This window comes from Hemicordylus capensis, chromosome 2 (assembly GCF_027244095.1).
Source record: "Hemicordylus capensis ecotype Gifberg chromosome 2, rHemCap1.1.pri, whole genome shotgun sequence".
NCBI classification, from domain to species: domain Eukaryota; kingdom Metazoa; phylum Chordata; class Lepidosauria; order Squamata; family Cordylidae; genus Hemicordylus; species Hemicordylus capensis.
Window position 1 is genome coordinate 243,083,948 of NC_069658.1, and position 16,449 is coordinate 243,100,396.

General features: G+C 46.5%; 1 protein-coding gene across 1 annotated transcript in view; it reads right to left on the minus strand.

Moving 5' to 3' along the window:
- Positions 1-10,505, minus strand: part of LOC128347512 (zinc finger protein 883-like) — a 26,067-nt gene extending 15,562 nt beyond the window's left edge. The window contains exons 1-5 of the mRNA XM_053302403.1: positions 9,827-10,505; positions 7,863-7,945; positions 5,931-6,057; positions 956-1,786; positions 516-541 (exon numbers count right to left, since the gene is read on the minus strand). Coding sequence (XP_053158378.1) covers positions 516-541; positions 956-1,786; positions 5,931-6,057; positions 7,863-7,945; positions 9,827-9,833 — 1,074 coding nt within the window. The 5' untranslated portion in view covers positions 9,834-10,505. The remainder of the gene's footprint in view (positions 1-515; positions 542-955; positions 1,787-5,930; positions 6,058-7,862; positions 7,946-9,826) is intronic.
- Positions 10,506-16,449: the final 5,944 nt, after the last annotated feature.

Genomic DNA, 16,449 nt, shown 5'->3' on the forward strand with positions numbered 1-16,449 from the left:
ATTTTGGATCAACTACACTGTAGTTGATGGTTGGATTACAGGTGGCAAAGAATATGTGTTCAATACTCTTTACAGCTGAATTTCTCTCGAACAGAATCAGACACAGATGGCCATTGACCTTTTGGCACCCTAACCCTTTCATGTATTTAGAAGAAGGTGGTTATTCTTGTTTTTAGATTCAAAATAAGTTCTGGTTGTATGATTTTTCATTTCTTGAATTTATAGTAGGCTCTGACTGTTGGACTGGCCGATTGACAAAGTTTCTGTTTTATTTTTCGGTCTACACTGTAGTTGATCTTTGAGTGTTTCTGGCAGTTTCTTAGTTATGTACCTTTTTATCATATATCATTTAATCATTATATATTAATCCTTCCTAAGATTTTGATGAGTTTTTTCCTTCTTTTTCTTTCTGTTCTCCCCCCGCCTTTTGTATAATGTACTAATTAGAGAAAAGCTGCATTGAAGCAATTATTTGATGTTTGTTGGTTGAAAACCAGTTTGATATTTGAAAGAACACAGAAACTAGTCTTAAATCTGATTGCTATCACATGATAAATTGTTATGCTATCTTCTTTTTCTATTTTCCCCCTTTTCTTTTTTCTAATAGTGTAAATTTGATTAAATGTACTTTACCTTAGTATACAGAAATTGAGATGCCTTTTATCTTTCTGATTCAATTTTTTATTTTTTCTTGCCTTTTGTACTCTTTGTATTGGAAATTAATAAAATCTTAAAAACAAAAACAAAAAACCCACACCAAAGTGAGGTTACCATGTTGATTTAAGCTTTTTTCACACTCCAAACATTTATATGATTTCTCCCCAGTGAGGGTACTTTGATGTTAAGTAAGTTTTCCACTCTTGCTGAAGCTATCCCCACATTATAAACAGTTATGTGGTTTTTCCTCTAGTGTGGGTTTCCTGATGTTTAGTAAGTTTCCCTCTCTCATTGAAGCTCTTCCCACATTCCAAGCATTTATGTGGTTTCTCTCCAGTGTGGATTCTCTGATGTTTAGTAAGTTTTCCTCTCTCACGGAAGCTCTTCTCACATTCAAAACATTTATATGGTTTTTCTCCAGTGTGGATCCTCTGATGTCTAGTAAGACTTTGATTCTGAGTAAAGCTCTTTCCACATTCCAAGCATTTATATGGTTTAATTCCAGTGTGAATCCTTTGGTGTAAAGTGAGGCCTCCATTGAAACGAAATCTCTTTCCACACACCAAGCATTGATATGGTTTCTCTCCGGTATGGGTACTTTGATGTTTATTAAGACTTCCCAAACAAGTGAAGCTCTTTCCACATTCTAAGCATGTATATGGTTTCTCTCCTGTGTGAATCCTTTGATGTGTAGTCAGGCTTGATTTTACACTGAAGCTTTTTTCACACTCCAAGCATATATATGGTTTCTCCCCAGTGTGGATTCTCCGATGTCTAATAAGGTGTGTATTCCGACTGAAGCTCTTCCCACATTCGAAGCATTTATATGCTTTCCCCTCTGTGTGCATTTTCCACTGACATGGAAGGCTGGATCCAAAACTGAAGTTTTCCTTGCATGCAGGGCACTTACTTCCCTCTTTCTCCGATTCTTCTTCTTTCGCTTCCGCTTCTTTCTCCGATTTCTCCTGGCTTATCATTTCATGGAGGTCACTATGCCAAGAAGCAGGAGATCCATTTCTCCTCTTCTCTTCTGTGTCAGTTTTCATTCTCTGTTCCCCCTTTTCCCATCTGGCACCTCCCAACAATCCTCCATGAGATTCTCTCTCATTCTCACTCTCCCACATGTCACCTGTTGGAATAAACAGAAAACTAATCAGAATCTCGCATCAAAAAGAAGCCTCAGATCAATGAACAATTCCTAGTATTGAATTGTATTACTGTGACATGGGTGGATGTAGCTGGCAGAGTTCATTTAGGCCCTTAGGCCAGTAGGAGTCCCGTAGCAGTGGGTATTGGGGGGTCTCTATCAGGATTTAATCCTTCTTGGCTGAGTATCCTGTGGGGCAACCCCCATTTGCTCTCTGTGCACCTGCTGTTGGCATACCTGTCACATTCTGGTGCCTAACAATCTATTCTTCCTGGGCTGACAGAGTTGCTGTGCTGGAACAGACCCCTTTCCTAGCCCACTTCCTCTAAGAGTCTCCCAGCCAGAACCAGGACCCTTATTCGGAAAAACATAGGAAGCAGGATCATCAACACAAGCCAACCCTGCATACATACTAGAGAGTAAGGATGTGCACAGACAGGTTTGGCGCTCCCTTCCTGGGCTTACAGAGATATAACCTGATTCAAGCTGTCTCAATGGCCGGCAGGAGGAGGGATGCATTTAAAGAACAGGTAAGGTGCTCCTTACCTGTTCATATACTCCCCGCCGCTTTCCCCCCTGCTGGCACTCAAGTTTGAAAGAGACACCTGGGGCTGCAGCATTCCTTCCTGCAGCCCCGATTGGCGCCGGCATGCACATGTCCAGGGTGTGCAGATATGCCAGCCATTTGCATGGTATGCTGACCACCAGGGGTAGAGTCACCATTGGGCGAATGGGTTCAAAGAACCTGGGGGGGCCCTTTGTTTTTGGATGCTCTGGTTACCAAGCCCAATCAGGGGCCGCGCCTCACTGGTTTAGCCCCAGTTCAGGAGTTAAATGGCCACTGCGTTTGCGGTGCAGCCAGAAGTGGGTCTTCCCTGCAAGAGCTGCTCCTGGCAGCCCCAGACTAGCTCGCGAAGGGGCCGCGCTGCCCCTTTGGGAGTTAAATGGCTGGCGCTGCGAACGCAGCACTGGCCTGACACACACTCCCTAATGGAACCGCAGGGCTCCGTTTGGGAGCTAGACCACGCCCCGCTGCATCTGACATCAAATGTAGGGGCACGGGGTGTGCAGGGGCGCAGCTGCAACCACACACGGGCTGCTGGTGATCAGGCTCCACGCCTGCTGACCACGCAAATGCCAGTGTGCATGCCAACGCCGACAGGGGCTGAAGGAACTAATGCTGCAGCCCCGCACATTTCTTTCAAACTTGATCACCAGCAATGGGGGGGGGGGACACATATGCAAAAAGCACCTTACCTGTTTTTTTAAAGGCATCCCCCGCTCTCACCACACCAGGGAGTGCAGAAATGACTCATGCACATCACTACTAGAGAGGACACTCCAGCTGATCTAAATTCAGAATTCCACCTTGATTCTAAATTCTAATTCCTGGATTCCTAAATTCTAAATTTAGAATGCTTCCTCCTTGATTGAATGAATTCATTGAAGAGATGCACGACTCCTTGTATTGAGTCACTGCCAGAGACCAAAAGCAGCATCTGATCAAGTAGGCTGATTCATCAGACTTTCCTACGGAAGGAGATGGATTCCTTTCTATAAGCAATCCAGAAAGAACTCTCCAAAACAGAGAAAATTCCCTGGTAGCAGGATTATCATGATAGCCTAGTCCAGACAGAAGAGAAATCCTTGTGACTACTTCCTTTCACCCTCACCCCTCTGAAAGGACTAGCAGCCAAATCTATAGAAATCAGGTTTTGTTAAACTCGGAGCTGGGTCTTACGATTAGTGAGACCCGGTTTGTGCAGCTAAGCGGGGAAAGTGGGCTAAGCCCACTCTCCGCACAAATGATCAGGGACTGAGCCCTGGGCGGCCGCCCACATGATTGCTGGCTCTGTGACAGAGCTGGCTGGGGGGAGCAGGGGCCACGCGGCCCCCAGAAGCTCCAGTATGCCCTGGGTGAGCACGCAGGGCATAATGGGGAGACCTCCGGAGCCGGGAGGCGGCTTTTCACCTCCCCTCCGGGGTTCTACTTGTGAGTAGCCGCAGAGCGAAGCCGCAGTTACTCATGAACTTGAAAACCGGGTTTGCAGAGCACGCACTCTGCAAACCCAATTTTAGGGGAGGGGTACTTAGGCGGGTTAACCACGCAGGAGCCACTGGGCTCGCCTGCAAGCCCATTGGCTCCCACGATCAGGCAAAATCGGGCTAGGCTCCCCTAGTCCGATTTTGCCTGATTGTGGGAATAGCCACTCAGTCAGAGGTATAACTATTGTGGGACCCCACATTGAGCACTAGACTGAAGCCACATTAGTTGACCACCACCTCCTTTAATCTAAAGGGCTCATTACCTGTGATACGGAGTTATATTTCCCTTCATTTGTCATCTAGTTCTACATTCTGCACTGATGTGTATTATGTGCTTTTTGGAATGGCATTGTGCCTTCAGGTTTCTTTTTATTCATGGTGATATAATTTTGTGTTTTTTATGTTGCTCAGATGTTTGTACATGAAATTTACCTTTGATCATTTGATTTACTAACAACTTTGCAGTATGTTTGCTTTTAACTCAAGTGAGAATATTTTGTGCTTTCATTCATGAGTATAATTTTAGTTTTGCATTTATTGTTAGAAACCACTGAATTATTGTGGGTTTTGTTCAGGTCTTATGTCTCTCTTAAGTGGCGCAGTGTGGAAATGCTTGACTAACAAGGTTGCCGGTTCTAATTCCTGCTGGTACTATATCGGGCAGCAGTGATAGAGGAAGGTGCTGAAAGGCATCATCTCATACTGCGTGAGAGATGGCAATGGTAAGTCCCTCCTGTATTCTACCAAAGAAAACCACAGGGCTCTGTGGGCGCCAGGAGTCGAAATAGACTTGATGGCACACTTTACCTTATGCCTTCTGTGCACTAGTCATAAGGAAGGAAGGAAGGATCAGCAGTGGTCTGTGTTGGAGAAGGATGGGCACGTGTTGGGACTCAGTGTAGCTATACGTTAGTTAATGAGAAATATTTCCAACCTAAGAGACCCTTTCTAAACTTTCTAAACTGTTGTTTTGTAATGTCTCTACCCTAAGATCTTGCAATTTCTCATTCTATACCCCAGTATGGACTCTCCAGCATATTAAACTCTCTCTCTATAGTTTCCAATCACCCATTTAAGCAAAGGCCAATCTTTCCTAAAAGGCTTGTTTTCACACACAAGAGTTAAAAAGGATTAAAGAACAAGACAAACAAGCATTCACCGAGGTCCAGCATAATGAACAAGATATTTCTAAAAGAGCAGCTGTTAGATGGATAAAGGATTCCATCAGCTTCACATGTTTTGCGAGTTCAAGAGAGTTCCGGGAGTTTAAAGTTCAGGATGTTTTATTTCTTGCATTTACTGTATTTACCTGTATCCAAGAATACTTCCCCCAAGTGTCTTGATATTAGAAATCAGAAGGGTTCCACTATTAATTGCAGAGTCCTGTTCCTTTTGAGTAAATGCAGGTATAACCTATATTTAACCTCTAGTTTTTAAGGAGGTCATCTTAAATTCAGGGCAGTCTTTGATTTGGGAAAATAGGGTATATCCTCCCCTTGCTCCATTGTGAGTTTCCCATTTTATCCTCACAGCAACAGTGTCAGGGAGATTAGGCTGAAAGATTGGTTCAAAGCAATGTTCCCTCCAAGGCAGGCCTGATCACCTTTGGGGCCCACAGCTGTTTTTTTAACTACAACTCCCATAATCCCCAGGCATACTGGCTAATAGCCAGAAATTACGGGAATTGTAGGCCAACATCTGCAGGAGGGCCGAAGTTGAGCAGGCCTGCTCTAAGGTGTGTGCGCATCCTCACACGGTTCTTGAGGTCCGCTCAGTTAATGTTAGATCCTGCTCAGGTTTAATCAGAAAGGTCCCACTCTGAATGCACGTGTGCACACACTGCCTTGATACGGCCAGCCAGAACAAAACTCATTCCACACAGAGATGAAAAAAATGAGAGAGAATACTGGTCCAAAGCCACACAATCAGTTTCACTGCTGAGGACAAAACTGAACCTGCATATTCCAGTTTCTAGTTTGAGACCAACCACTGTCACACACTGGCTCCCTGGCCCAGAAGTGGCTTGAACCCAAGATCAAACACTCTCCCTTCTAAATAAGGGGGAAAGAGGGAGCCTTACCCAGAGAAGCCACATTCCTATAATTCTCCTGCATGACTTCCCCATGCAGGGCTTTTTGGTCCTTATCCAGCATAGCCCATTCCTCCTCGCTGAAGTACACAGCCACTTCCGCAAAGGTCACTAGACCCTGAAATAGAAGAAGAAAACAATTTCTCTCACACAGAATACATAATGGTTCTTTCCTTTCTAAGCACAAACCAAAAAGGTTCCTTAAGGTGGTGGTGTGAGCAGGGCAGGGGATATTCCTCCACAGATTCATTAATTTATATACCACTTTGAACTTTTTTTGTTGAAAACTGGTCAAAACTGTTCATAGCAAAAAAGGAAATGGTGGGGAAAGGTACCTTGTCATAAAGTGGCTCCAGTTCTTACAAAAATACACAATGGAAACACCAGCAACAGCCATTGTAAGAGACACTATCTTGGGATGCACAGTTGCTCTCCCTCTTCTAAATATTAGAGAGTTAAGATTTTCAAAGGTGCCTCCTTGCCCAGTTTGGCAGATTTAGTCCTTCACAAATGGCTTTCACAGCTGTAGCAGTTTAAAGCCTTTGTCTCAGAGAAAGCCCACGTGAGGGGAAGAAAAATGCTGAATCATCCCCTCTGAGCTCTCTGGCAGGGCTTCTCCCCAACTTTCCTGTGATTTTTGGTAGGTTCTAAAGGATGCCAGCACCACCCACTTATCAACAGAGCTTGACCCCCCGGGGCTTGATAGGAAAATCCCAGAGAAAACACTCTTTTGCTATTGGAACAAGTATACAAAAATCTTCCCATGTGCAAGCCAACATGTGTTTAGAAAACTGATAGCTGTGGACTAATTGAGGCATGTTTGCACCAGAGAAAAAGCCCCCTTTCAGCCTCCTCCTTTCTCCCGAGTTAAAAATCCACTCAGATGAGGCTTGTACAATGCAAAGAACAAATGTTTGTGTGTTTGTGTGTGTGTGTGGGGACTTTATTCAAATGCTACAGACTGCTTCCATCTGAGGCTTTCTCAGCTTTTAGTTGCAGGTAAAGATACTCAATGGCAGTGTTCCCAGATGTAGTTGAGGACAACTCCCAGCATGCCCAGCTGTAATGGACTTTGGCTGGGGATTCTGGGAGTTGTAGTCAGCTACATCTGGGAATCCCTGTTAAAGGGAACAGTTCCCTCTAACAGGGATACTTCAAAAAGCATACTTCAATACTTCAATTGAATATTTGAAAGAATACTTCAGAATACTTCAAAAAGTAGTATTAAGAATACTTCAAAAAGCACCCTAGTTGCAAGGAACAGGGATGTAGGAAATTACAAAAGCATCTTTAAACAACTTAAGACAACTTTTGCAAATGCCCCTGGCTGGATAGGCGAAGGCTAGCGTTTCTTAGCTTAGTTACATTACAGGTAAACAATCCTAGAACAGTTTCAGGGATATACAAAGCACACAAAAGAAAACAAAAGTCTAATGCCAAATCTGACTAAACAAGCTTTCCCCTAGACTACTTCCCAAAGCCAAAACCCCTGGCTTCACTGCCTTGAACTCACTCAAACTCCAGGAGAGGATTCAAGTTTCCTGCCCTCCTGGCTTTCCAAGATTTGCAGAAGGGACATTCTCCTGCAGCCAGTCCTCACGGCCACATGTGTTCCTCTCTGCACTCCCAGCCAGCTTCTTCTAACAAAGAGTTCTTCTCTTCCTCCCAACAGCTCTCTAGGTCCCACCCACCTGGTGTGCTGATTGGCTGAGCCCTGGAGTTCATCAACCTGTCTGTCAGGACAGGGTTAACTTCCAGTTATCTCTTTAGGGGTGGGTGGCTGATCACTACAACAGCCTTGCTAGCCAGTAGATTTGATAGAAGCCAAAGGAAAGAGAGCTTCTTTCATACCCAGGAGGATGTGCCAGAAATAGAGGAAATTGGTCTGACCCCTTCGTCCTCCTGCAATGATCTCTCCCCTACCTGATCTGCTAATATTGAAGCTTCTTCCATGCCACCAGAAAGAAGAGATGTCTGAGAATACATTGGCAGTGTCATTCCAGCACCTGCAAAAGATGACAAAGTGATGGGAAGATGCAGAAGAATGAAATATATAGACAATCAAGTATCAAGCAAAAACAGAAACAAACTCTTCACTTTGGCTTAGTGTGGAATTAAAAAAGGGGGTTTGGATACATAAAGTCTAAAACCACCAGAAGTCAACATAGAACAGTTTGTTATTTATTTTAACCAATGTTTTAATTTCTCTGTTATTGATTTGTTTTAACTAATGTTTTAACTTTTCTGTTGTCATTTTTTTGTAGTAAACCGCACAGAGATGCAAGTTTTGGGCTGTATAAAGATATGTTTAATAATGCCACTCCTCCCTAAAAACAAGTACTCATGGGAGCATAAATGCAGGGCAAGGGTTTCAGGTGCTCTCATCAAGGCCTGATGGGGGAGATATTGGGGACATTCCCTCCCTGCCAGATGTCTTTTCCCCAACAAAGGATGGATGATTCCAGCAAGCTTCCAGGTTTCCCCTTGCAGAAAGACAGGTGAATGCGAAACCTGAAAGATAAACTAGAGACTGTGGTGGGTAGCCAAGGAAAGTATTTTTCCATGGGGGTGGGGTGAGCTTCCATACAGTGGAGCATCCTTGTCAGTCATCTGCTCAAATTATTCCTCCCCTCTATGAACACTCCTGCTCTCAGACTTCCCTTGAGTACTTTTGAGTGCAGCACTGCAGAAATCTGGTACAGACACCAGAAAAACAGTTGTGAACTGCTTTGGGACCTTGGTATAGGCAATAGAAGTGTGTTAAATAAATAAATAAATACATACATACCCCCAGGGGGGGTGCAGACATGCAGTTGGGCAAGATATTAAAAGTGCCTTTGATTCAAAAGCCTCTTGGTAGCGGAACTGCCTGAAGCCCAGATGGTCCCCACTCAGGATCTGCAGTGCAATTATTTCCCAGAATTCCTTGCTGCTCCTAGTCTGGGTGACATCAGAGCTTCCTTCTGCTTTGTGGGTAGTAGGCTCCAACACAGCCTCTAACAAAATCCTCAGGGAAGAATTCTTATTCTTCCCTGAGGAGAGGAAATTTTCTACCACCATATTCCACCTTGTGGATCGTCTTAAGGGAGACAAATGCCAGGAATCCAAAGAAGCTAGAAAGGCAGTATGGGGGAGGGGTAGTTCTCCTCTGGAGCCCCACCCCAGAACACCTGCATCTGCTTTACCCTCTTCCCTCTGCAACAGTCCTCATCCAGACCTCCCTCTCCTTGATCCCTCCATCTGGGGAGCCAGTGTAGCACAGCAATAGAACATTGGCTTGCAGGAAGAAAATCCCAGGTTCAGTCCCTAGCATCATCCAGAAAGAAAGACCCCTCCCTGAAACCCTGGAGAACCTCTGCCAGTCAGTGCAGACAATATTGAGCTAGGTCTGACTCAGCAGAAAGCAGCTCCATAGGTAACCGAGCTCTTGGCTTGACCCGGAAAAAGAAACTCCCTAATCTGCAAACTCTGGGATGGGTGAGGAGCACAAAGCATCTTCCCATGGAGTGTAAGGGGCTTCTCCTAAGGATCACCCCCTCCCCCAATCCAGAGTTGCCTTTCTTCCCTCGCTTCTCTGCCTGGGGGATGGGGCCGCTCTGGGAAGAGCAGAAAGTTCCAAGTTCCCTCCCTGGCATCTCCAAGCTAGGCCTGAGGAACTCCTGCTTGCTGCCTTGAAGAAGCCGCTGCCAGTCTGTGGAGACAATACTGAGCTAGATGGACCAATGGTCTGACTCAGTATATGGCAGCTTCCTATGTTCCTGGGGCTGAGAGAGAGCACAAAGCTCCTTCCTATGGGGTGAAAGGGGCTTTTCTAAGCACATCACAGCCCCACACCCACCAGCAGCTGCCTTTGTTCTCTCCATTCCTTGCCTGGGTCTCTCACCCACCTGGCATTCATCGCAGTCCTCCCCTGCAGCAACCCCCAGGAAGTTTGGAAGCTTCAGCTCTCCGTTTAGGAGGCTTCTTGCAGCTCCCTGTAGAAAGAAATAGGGGCCGGTGATCTCTTTGCTCCCTCTGGGCACCGACCTCCCACTTCTCTCCAAGGAAATACAGCACCAGCCGAGATGAGACCGTGCCTTTGCCTTGCCGGACTGCTTCCTGCTCAGGCCCCTCCTCTTTCCTCCTCTCTCAATTCCCTTCTTCTCCTCTAGGGGGTGGGATTGTGAGCGGATCGGAAGAGACGATATTGCTCCTCCTCCCTCCTCCTGCTGGGCCGTCCCGCCAGGTTATCGAATGGAAACCGAAAGTAAGGAGGGAATGGTGCGTCAAGTGTGCGTGCAGAATATTATCCCATTCCCGTTCCGGGGAGATCTCTGAGGCAAGGAAAAAACCAAACGCCGGTCCCGTAGAAAAGATCTCACGCTCTGCCAAGATCACAGGACCGAGCGGCTGCAGGATTCCACGCTGAAGATTCCCTGGCATTTCCGCCAGATCGGCTCATTTTAAGCCAAACTGGCTGGCGTCAAAGTCGTTTGGCTTGAAAAAAATTGGTTTGGCCGTCTGTCTTATTTCTGGCTTTTTTCACTAGCCATGAAAAAAAGCCAAATAAGCCAAACCGATTTTTTTTTAGTCACGTGCGTTTCACAACTCAGTCAGTGATGACGAGTCACAAAAGCCCTCCCCCCCCCGAAAAACAAGATCAACGAACCAACCAATAATCAGCCAGCCAGCAGCATGCGCACACGTGGCGTTACCATCAGCACACGCACGTGCTAGGGCTGGCCGAGAAAGAACATCTGCTGCAGTTCAGATGTTGCTGAAGAACAACACCAAAGGCTAAGGGTGATGGCGGTTCAGCATAATCTAGAATCTAGATGACCACAGGTTGCGAATCCCTGCTATAGATAATAAAGAGGGAGATGTGCCCTGGGTCTGATTCCAGATACAGCAGCAATGCATGACTGCATGTTCACTTGCAGTAACTATGGTCAGGGGTGGGTTGACCTACAAGCTATTGTTGAACTAGAACTCCCAACATTCCTAGTCGCAATACATTGTAATTGGGAGTTTTAGTTTAACAACAACTGGAGGGCAAAGTCTGCCCATCCCAGATAGTGGGACAGCCCCTGGTTTGCTTGCAGTATCAGGTTTAGTTTCCATGCAGGCCTGAGAAAGGCCCTGTGAAGCCAGCCTACCGAATGCTCCCTTATCACAGGTGATGCTTCTGCTTTGGAAGCAGCTCAGGTAGGAGTGGGAAGGTTTTGGTCAGCACTTGTGCCTCCCTCTGCCCCACTTTCCTGACCTGCTCTCTTTCCCACCTCCTGGTAGTGCAGGGAGGAAACATTGAAGAAGCCCCCTGAGTTGGATCTTGTAGGGAAACTCAGGGTGGGTCACCTGAAGCAGCTCTCTTTGGAGTGCAATTTCTCTTCCATTCATCTCCCCCGCCCTGCTTTTTCTCTCAATTTCACTGGCTGAAGGAAGCTCTCTCCCCCTGGGGTCTTCCCACCCGCTCCTTCCCCCCTCGTGTTTCCCTCCTCCCCCTGCCCTGCTACCCAGAGACTCCTTCATCCTCCAAAGCACGTGTGAACTCACCAGTGAAACCCTCACACGAGGTCCATAGAGACAATTCTAAAGCAATCAATCAATCAGTCAATGTTTATTTTGATCAAATATCAAATACAGAGTTCAAAAGCAATTTTTAAAAAATTACAACCAACTGGATCATGACTGTGTTTGCTGTCATGTTTTAATTCTAAAGTGAGACTCCAAGGACTCTCAGTCCCAGTCCGTTTCCCTTCCCCTCTTCTCCTCCTCCCAAAACTGCTGTCTCTGCTACAGCATCCCTGACAGATATCGCTGTCCAACTTCTGACTGAAAACCTCCAGTAAATGAGAGGCGAGAGCCCACCACTCAGGAGTGGAGGAAGGCTGGCGGTGGCCCGTGTTTGGCCGCCGACGCAGCCCCCTGGCCCGCACGACACCGTTTGGGAGGGAGATCGGCCCTGTTGTGTTGGCAGTGAAGGCCAGGAGCGGCTCTCCCTGCCTTTAAAAGGCAAGGAGAGTCACTCTGGCCCAGCAGCCAATACAGCGCGGGCCGATTTTTGTCCCAAATGGGGCTGTGTAGGGGTGAGCGAAATAATGCCCCCTGCGTCTGATGTCAGATGGGGGTGTGTGACTGGGGCCGCGAGGTGTGGGCCCTGGGGGCGCGCACGGAGGCCTGGGTTCTTTGAACCTGTTCGCCCAATGGTGGCTCCGCCCCTGCCACCACTGCATAAGGCAGACTGTTCCACTGTGGAAGACCATTTGCAGTTGGGAGATTAGGCTAAAGTCTAGCCTAAATCTACTTCCTTTAATGTCATCCGACTGGTTCTAATCCTCCTCTTTGGAGCAGCAGACAAGCCCGCTCTTTCTTCTGTGCCAGTGCCCTTCAGGTATTTGAAGACAGCTATCATCTCTCCCCTTAGTCTTCTCTTCTTCAGGCTAAATATACTGAGTTCTTTTGACTCTTCTGAGTAGGTAAAAAGATGCTAAGAGAATACCTGTATTGATGTGCAATTTCCTCCATCCTTAAATGGAGGGTCAGTTTTCCCTCTAACAGGGATTCCCAGATGTTTTTGACTACAACTTCCATAATCTCCAAGCAAAAGCCATTGCAGCTGGGCATTCTGGGAGTTGTAGTCAACAGCATCTGGGAATCCCTGTTAGAGGGAACACTGGTCTGAGGCCATAGAAAACAGCTTCATATGTGCACAGAGACTCAAATTAGATTTGGGGATGTGTGGTGTACATGTCCCAAACCCCTTGTTCCCTCCACTCCATCAGTCACAGCTTGTGGAGGATGTTAAAAGTAATTGCTCTTCTGCTCTCAGACTCCACTACTTACCTCAGGGGTTCTCAAACTTGGGTCTCCAGATGTTGGACTTTATCCCCATTACCCCATCTACAATGGCCTTTTCAAACTTGGCTTCCCAGATGTTGGACTTCAACTCCCATGATAAAAATACAATAAATATTTGTGTACCGCTTTTCATCAAAAGTTCCCAAAGCGGTTTACATAGATGTAAATAAATAAATAAAATGGCTCCTGATACTGGCCAAGTACAGTCCCTTTCCTTGGCTTCTCTTGACCAGACTCCCCATCAACAATGGCCCTGCTAACTGAGGAAAGAGGCAGCTTTTTAAAGTGTTGATTCTCTTTATTTAGCAGGGGAAGAGCAACTGGCCCTATCCATCCCCAGCACAGCAACCCTCCAGTGGCTTTTTAGATTGTGAGTCCTTTGGAGACACGGAGCCATGTGTGTCTGTGTCTGTGAGTGTGTATGTGTGTAAACAGCTCTGGGAACTTTTGTTGAAAAGCGGTATATAAATATTTGTTGTATTCGTTTAAGTGCTGTTGCTTTGTGTTTTCGACCAGATGACCTACCTTCCCAATGACCAACCCAATCCACTCAGATCAAGGGCATGTGGTGTGGGACTCAAAATGTGGTATTCATGGCTTGTAGCCAAGGAAAGCATTTCATGGCACAGCACCATTGAAATCCATGAGACCAGTTAGTCATGACTCACATAGATCCCTTCATTCCACTGGGACTTCGTCTCAACTCACTCTCTATGGGGCCAACCCTATGGAGCCTACATTTTGGAAGCAGGAGGTAAAAATGTCACCTTGTGAAGCAAGCAGAGATATCCTGCAATTCTGTAACAGAGAGAAGACAATGCCCTTCTGGGATTTATGCTCTTACACACACACACACCCCAAAGGTGCAGTCTCTTCCAAATAGTATTAAAGAATGCTATCATTTGAAAGGTTCACAAACTTGGGATGGGAAGAGGGAAATGGTTGATCACCTGTGCTTCTGAATAGTTCCAGATGAATGCTGCACACCTTTCATGCGTGCAAGTGAACTTCAGCAACCTCCCCTTTCTTCAGAAGCCTTCTGTGTCTCTTGGAAATATGTCCTTGAGGGCTGCACGAACCACAAGGATATATTTTCAGGTGGCACAGAGCACTTCCTGGGGAAAGGGAAGTTATTGAAGTTTACCCCCACTACTAAGCCAAGAGTGGAGCTGAGCAAGTTGAACTTTTTAGAAGCACCAGTGCTTCTCCTGTTGCACGGGTGCCACTGTTGCTAGAAACAATTAATTGGGGTGGTTCAGGCAGAGGCACACTTACCCCTGGAATTCCGGGCTGAAGTCCAGGGTCTGAAATAGATGGGGGAAGCGCTTGCTTGGGCTCTCTGGAGCACGGGAGTGGGTGGGGAGAGCTCACTCGGGGCTCTCCGGAGCTCAAGCCACGCTTCCATGCACGTGACATCACATGGGGTGTCACTAGAGGGGCCGCCAGGCGGGTTCAGACACAAACCGCCATTCAGCTGGCTCCACGCCTCATAGGAATATGTAGTTAACCACTCTTCCCTTCTTTTGATGTAAATAGGGCCCTACGGCACGCCTTCCCCTACCCGTAACCACTGTAACTGAAGCACCTCGTAGCTCTCCCCAGGTTCACATCCTCACTCAGGCACATAATTAGAACAGCTAAAACTACTCCCAGCAAGCAGAGTAGAGCTCTTGTCCTCATGGTTTCCAAAGAGAATTCCATTTCATGGATTACCTAGAAATGGATTCATCTAGATCCATTTCAATCAAGCTTCAGGCCTGGCTTTGGAACATAAACTGTGGGATGACCTTTGCAGAGGGACAGGGACAGGGAGAGTGCAACAGAGAATTAACTCCTGTTAGTTCTCTTGGTTCTCTCAGCGGCTTTTGATTCCATTGACCATGGTATATTTTGGGTAGGCTGGCTGAGTTGGGTGTGGGAGGCACTGCTTGGAAGAGGTTCCACTCCTACCTTGAGGCCCATTTCCAAAAGGTGGTACTGGGGAATTTATTGCTCAACCTCTTGGCTTACTCAACCCCTTTTGGGTTCCGCAAGGTTCTGTTCGTTTCCTTATGCTGTTTAACATCTACATCAAACCGCTCGGAGAGGTCATCTGGAGATTTGGCCTGAGGTGTCAGTATGTGGATTTTTATTTATTTATTTTATTGTCTACATTTATATCCCACTCTTCCTTCGAGTAGCTCAGAGCGGTGTACATGGTTATTTTTTTATCCTCGCAACAACCCTGTGCGGTAGGTTAGGCTGAGAGATACATGACTGGCCCAGAGTTGCCCAGTGAGTTTCATGGTTGGATGGGGATTCGAACCCGGGTCTTCCTGATCCTAGTCCAACTATCTAACCACTGCGCTATGCTGGATGACACTCAATTGTATCTCTCTTTTTCATCAGATGCAGGTGAGGCGGTGACAGTCCTGAATCAGTGCCTGGATACAGTAATGGACTGGATCAGGGTGAACAAGTTGAGACTCAATCCAGACAAAACAGAAGACGGTTGGTTGGTGGTTCCTTTGCCTGGGTAAATGATGTTCAGCCTGTTCTAGATGGGGTTGTACTCCTGCTGAGGTGCCAATTTGCAGTCTGGGGGTGCTCATTGTTCCAGCACTGTTGCTGGAGTCTCTAGTGGCCTCTGTGGCTTGGAGAGCCACCTTTTATCAGCTCCGGCTGATACACCAACTGTGACCTGGATAGAGATATCTTGGCCACAGTTACTGTCTGGAAAAACTGAAAACTAGCAAATCGCCAGGGCCGAATAGCATCTATCCAAGAGTCCTCAAAGAACTCAAATGTGAAATGTAACACTGATTTTCAAAAAGGGATCCAGGGGCGATCCGGGAAATTACAGGCCTGTTAGCTTAACGTACGTTCCGGGCAAATTGATGGAAAATATCCGCAAAGATACAATTGTAAAGCACATAGAAGAACAGGCCCTGCTGGGAGTGAGCCAGCATGGCTTCTGCAAAGGTAAATCTTGCCTCATGAAACTTTTGGAGTTCTTTGAGAGTGTCAACAAGTGTGTGGATCAAGATGATCCAGTTGACATAGTCTACCTGGACTTCCAAAAAGCTTTTGACAAAGCTCCTCATCAAAGACTCCTGAGAAAACTTAGCAGTCATGGGATAAGAGGACAAGGACAAGTACATATGTGGATTGCTAACTGGTTGAAGGTCAGGAAACAGAGGGTAGGTGTAAATGGAGAGTTTTCACAATGGAGGGAAGTAAGAAGTGGGGTCCCCCAGGGGTCTGTACTGGGACACTGTATGTATTCAAGCATACACATGAAGTTGGGGTTTTTCATCCCAATGTGCAACACTTCACACTTGTCAATCGCAATTGAATCGCATTTGCCATTTTGTTGCCCATTCCCCTAGTTTGGGGAGATCCTTTTGGAACTCCTCACAATCCGATTTATTTATTTATTCATTCGATTTCTATACTGCCCTTCCAAAAATGGCCCAGGGCAGTTTACACGGAGAAATAACAAACTAATAAGCCATGTGGTATATTGCATCAGGGCCGGACTGAGGGCACTGAGAGGGCGGTGGATTGTATATGGAGAGGAAGGTAGGTTTTGAGCAGAATGCATACTTAAGGGTGGGAGTATTCACTGCTGCCGAGTGTGGTGGGGCACAGGGGTGCCCCGCGGGTGGGGTGCACCAGGAATATGCCCTGTTGC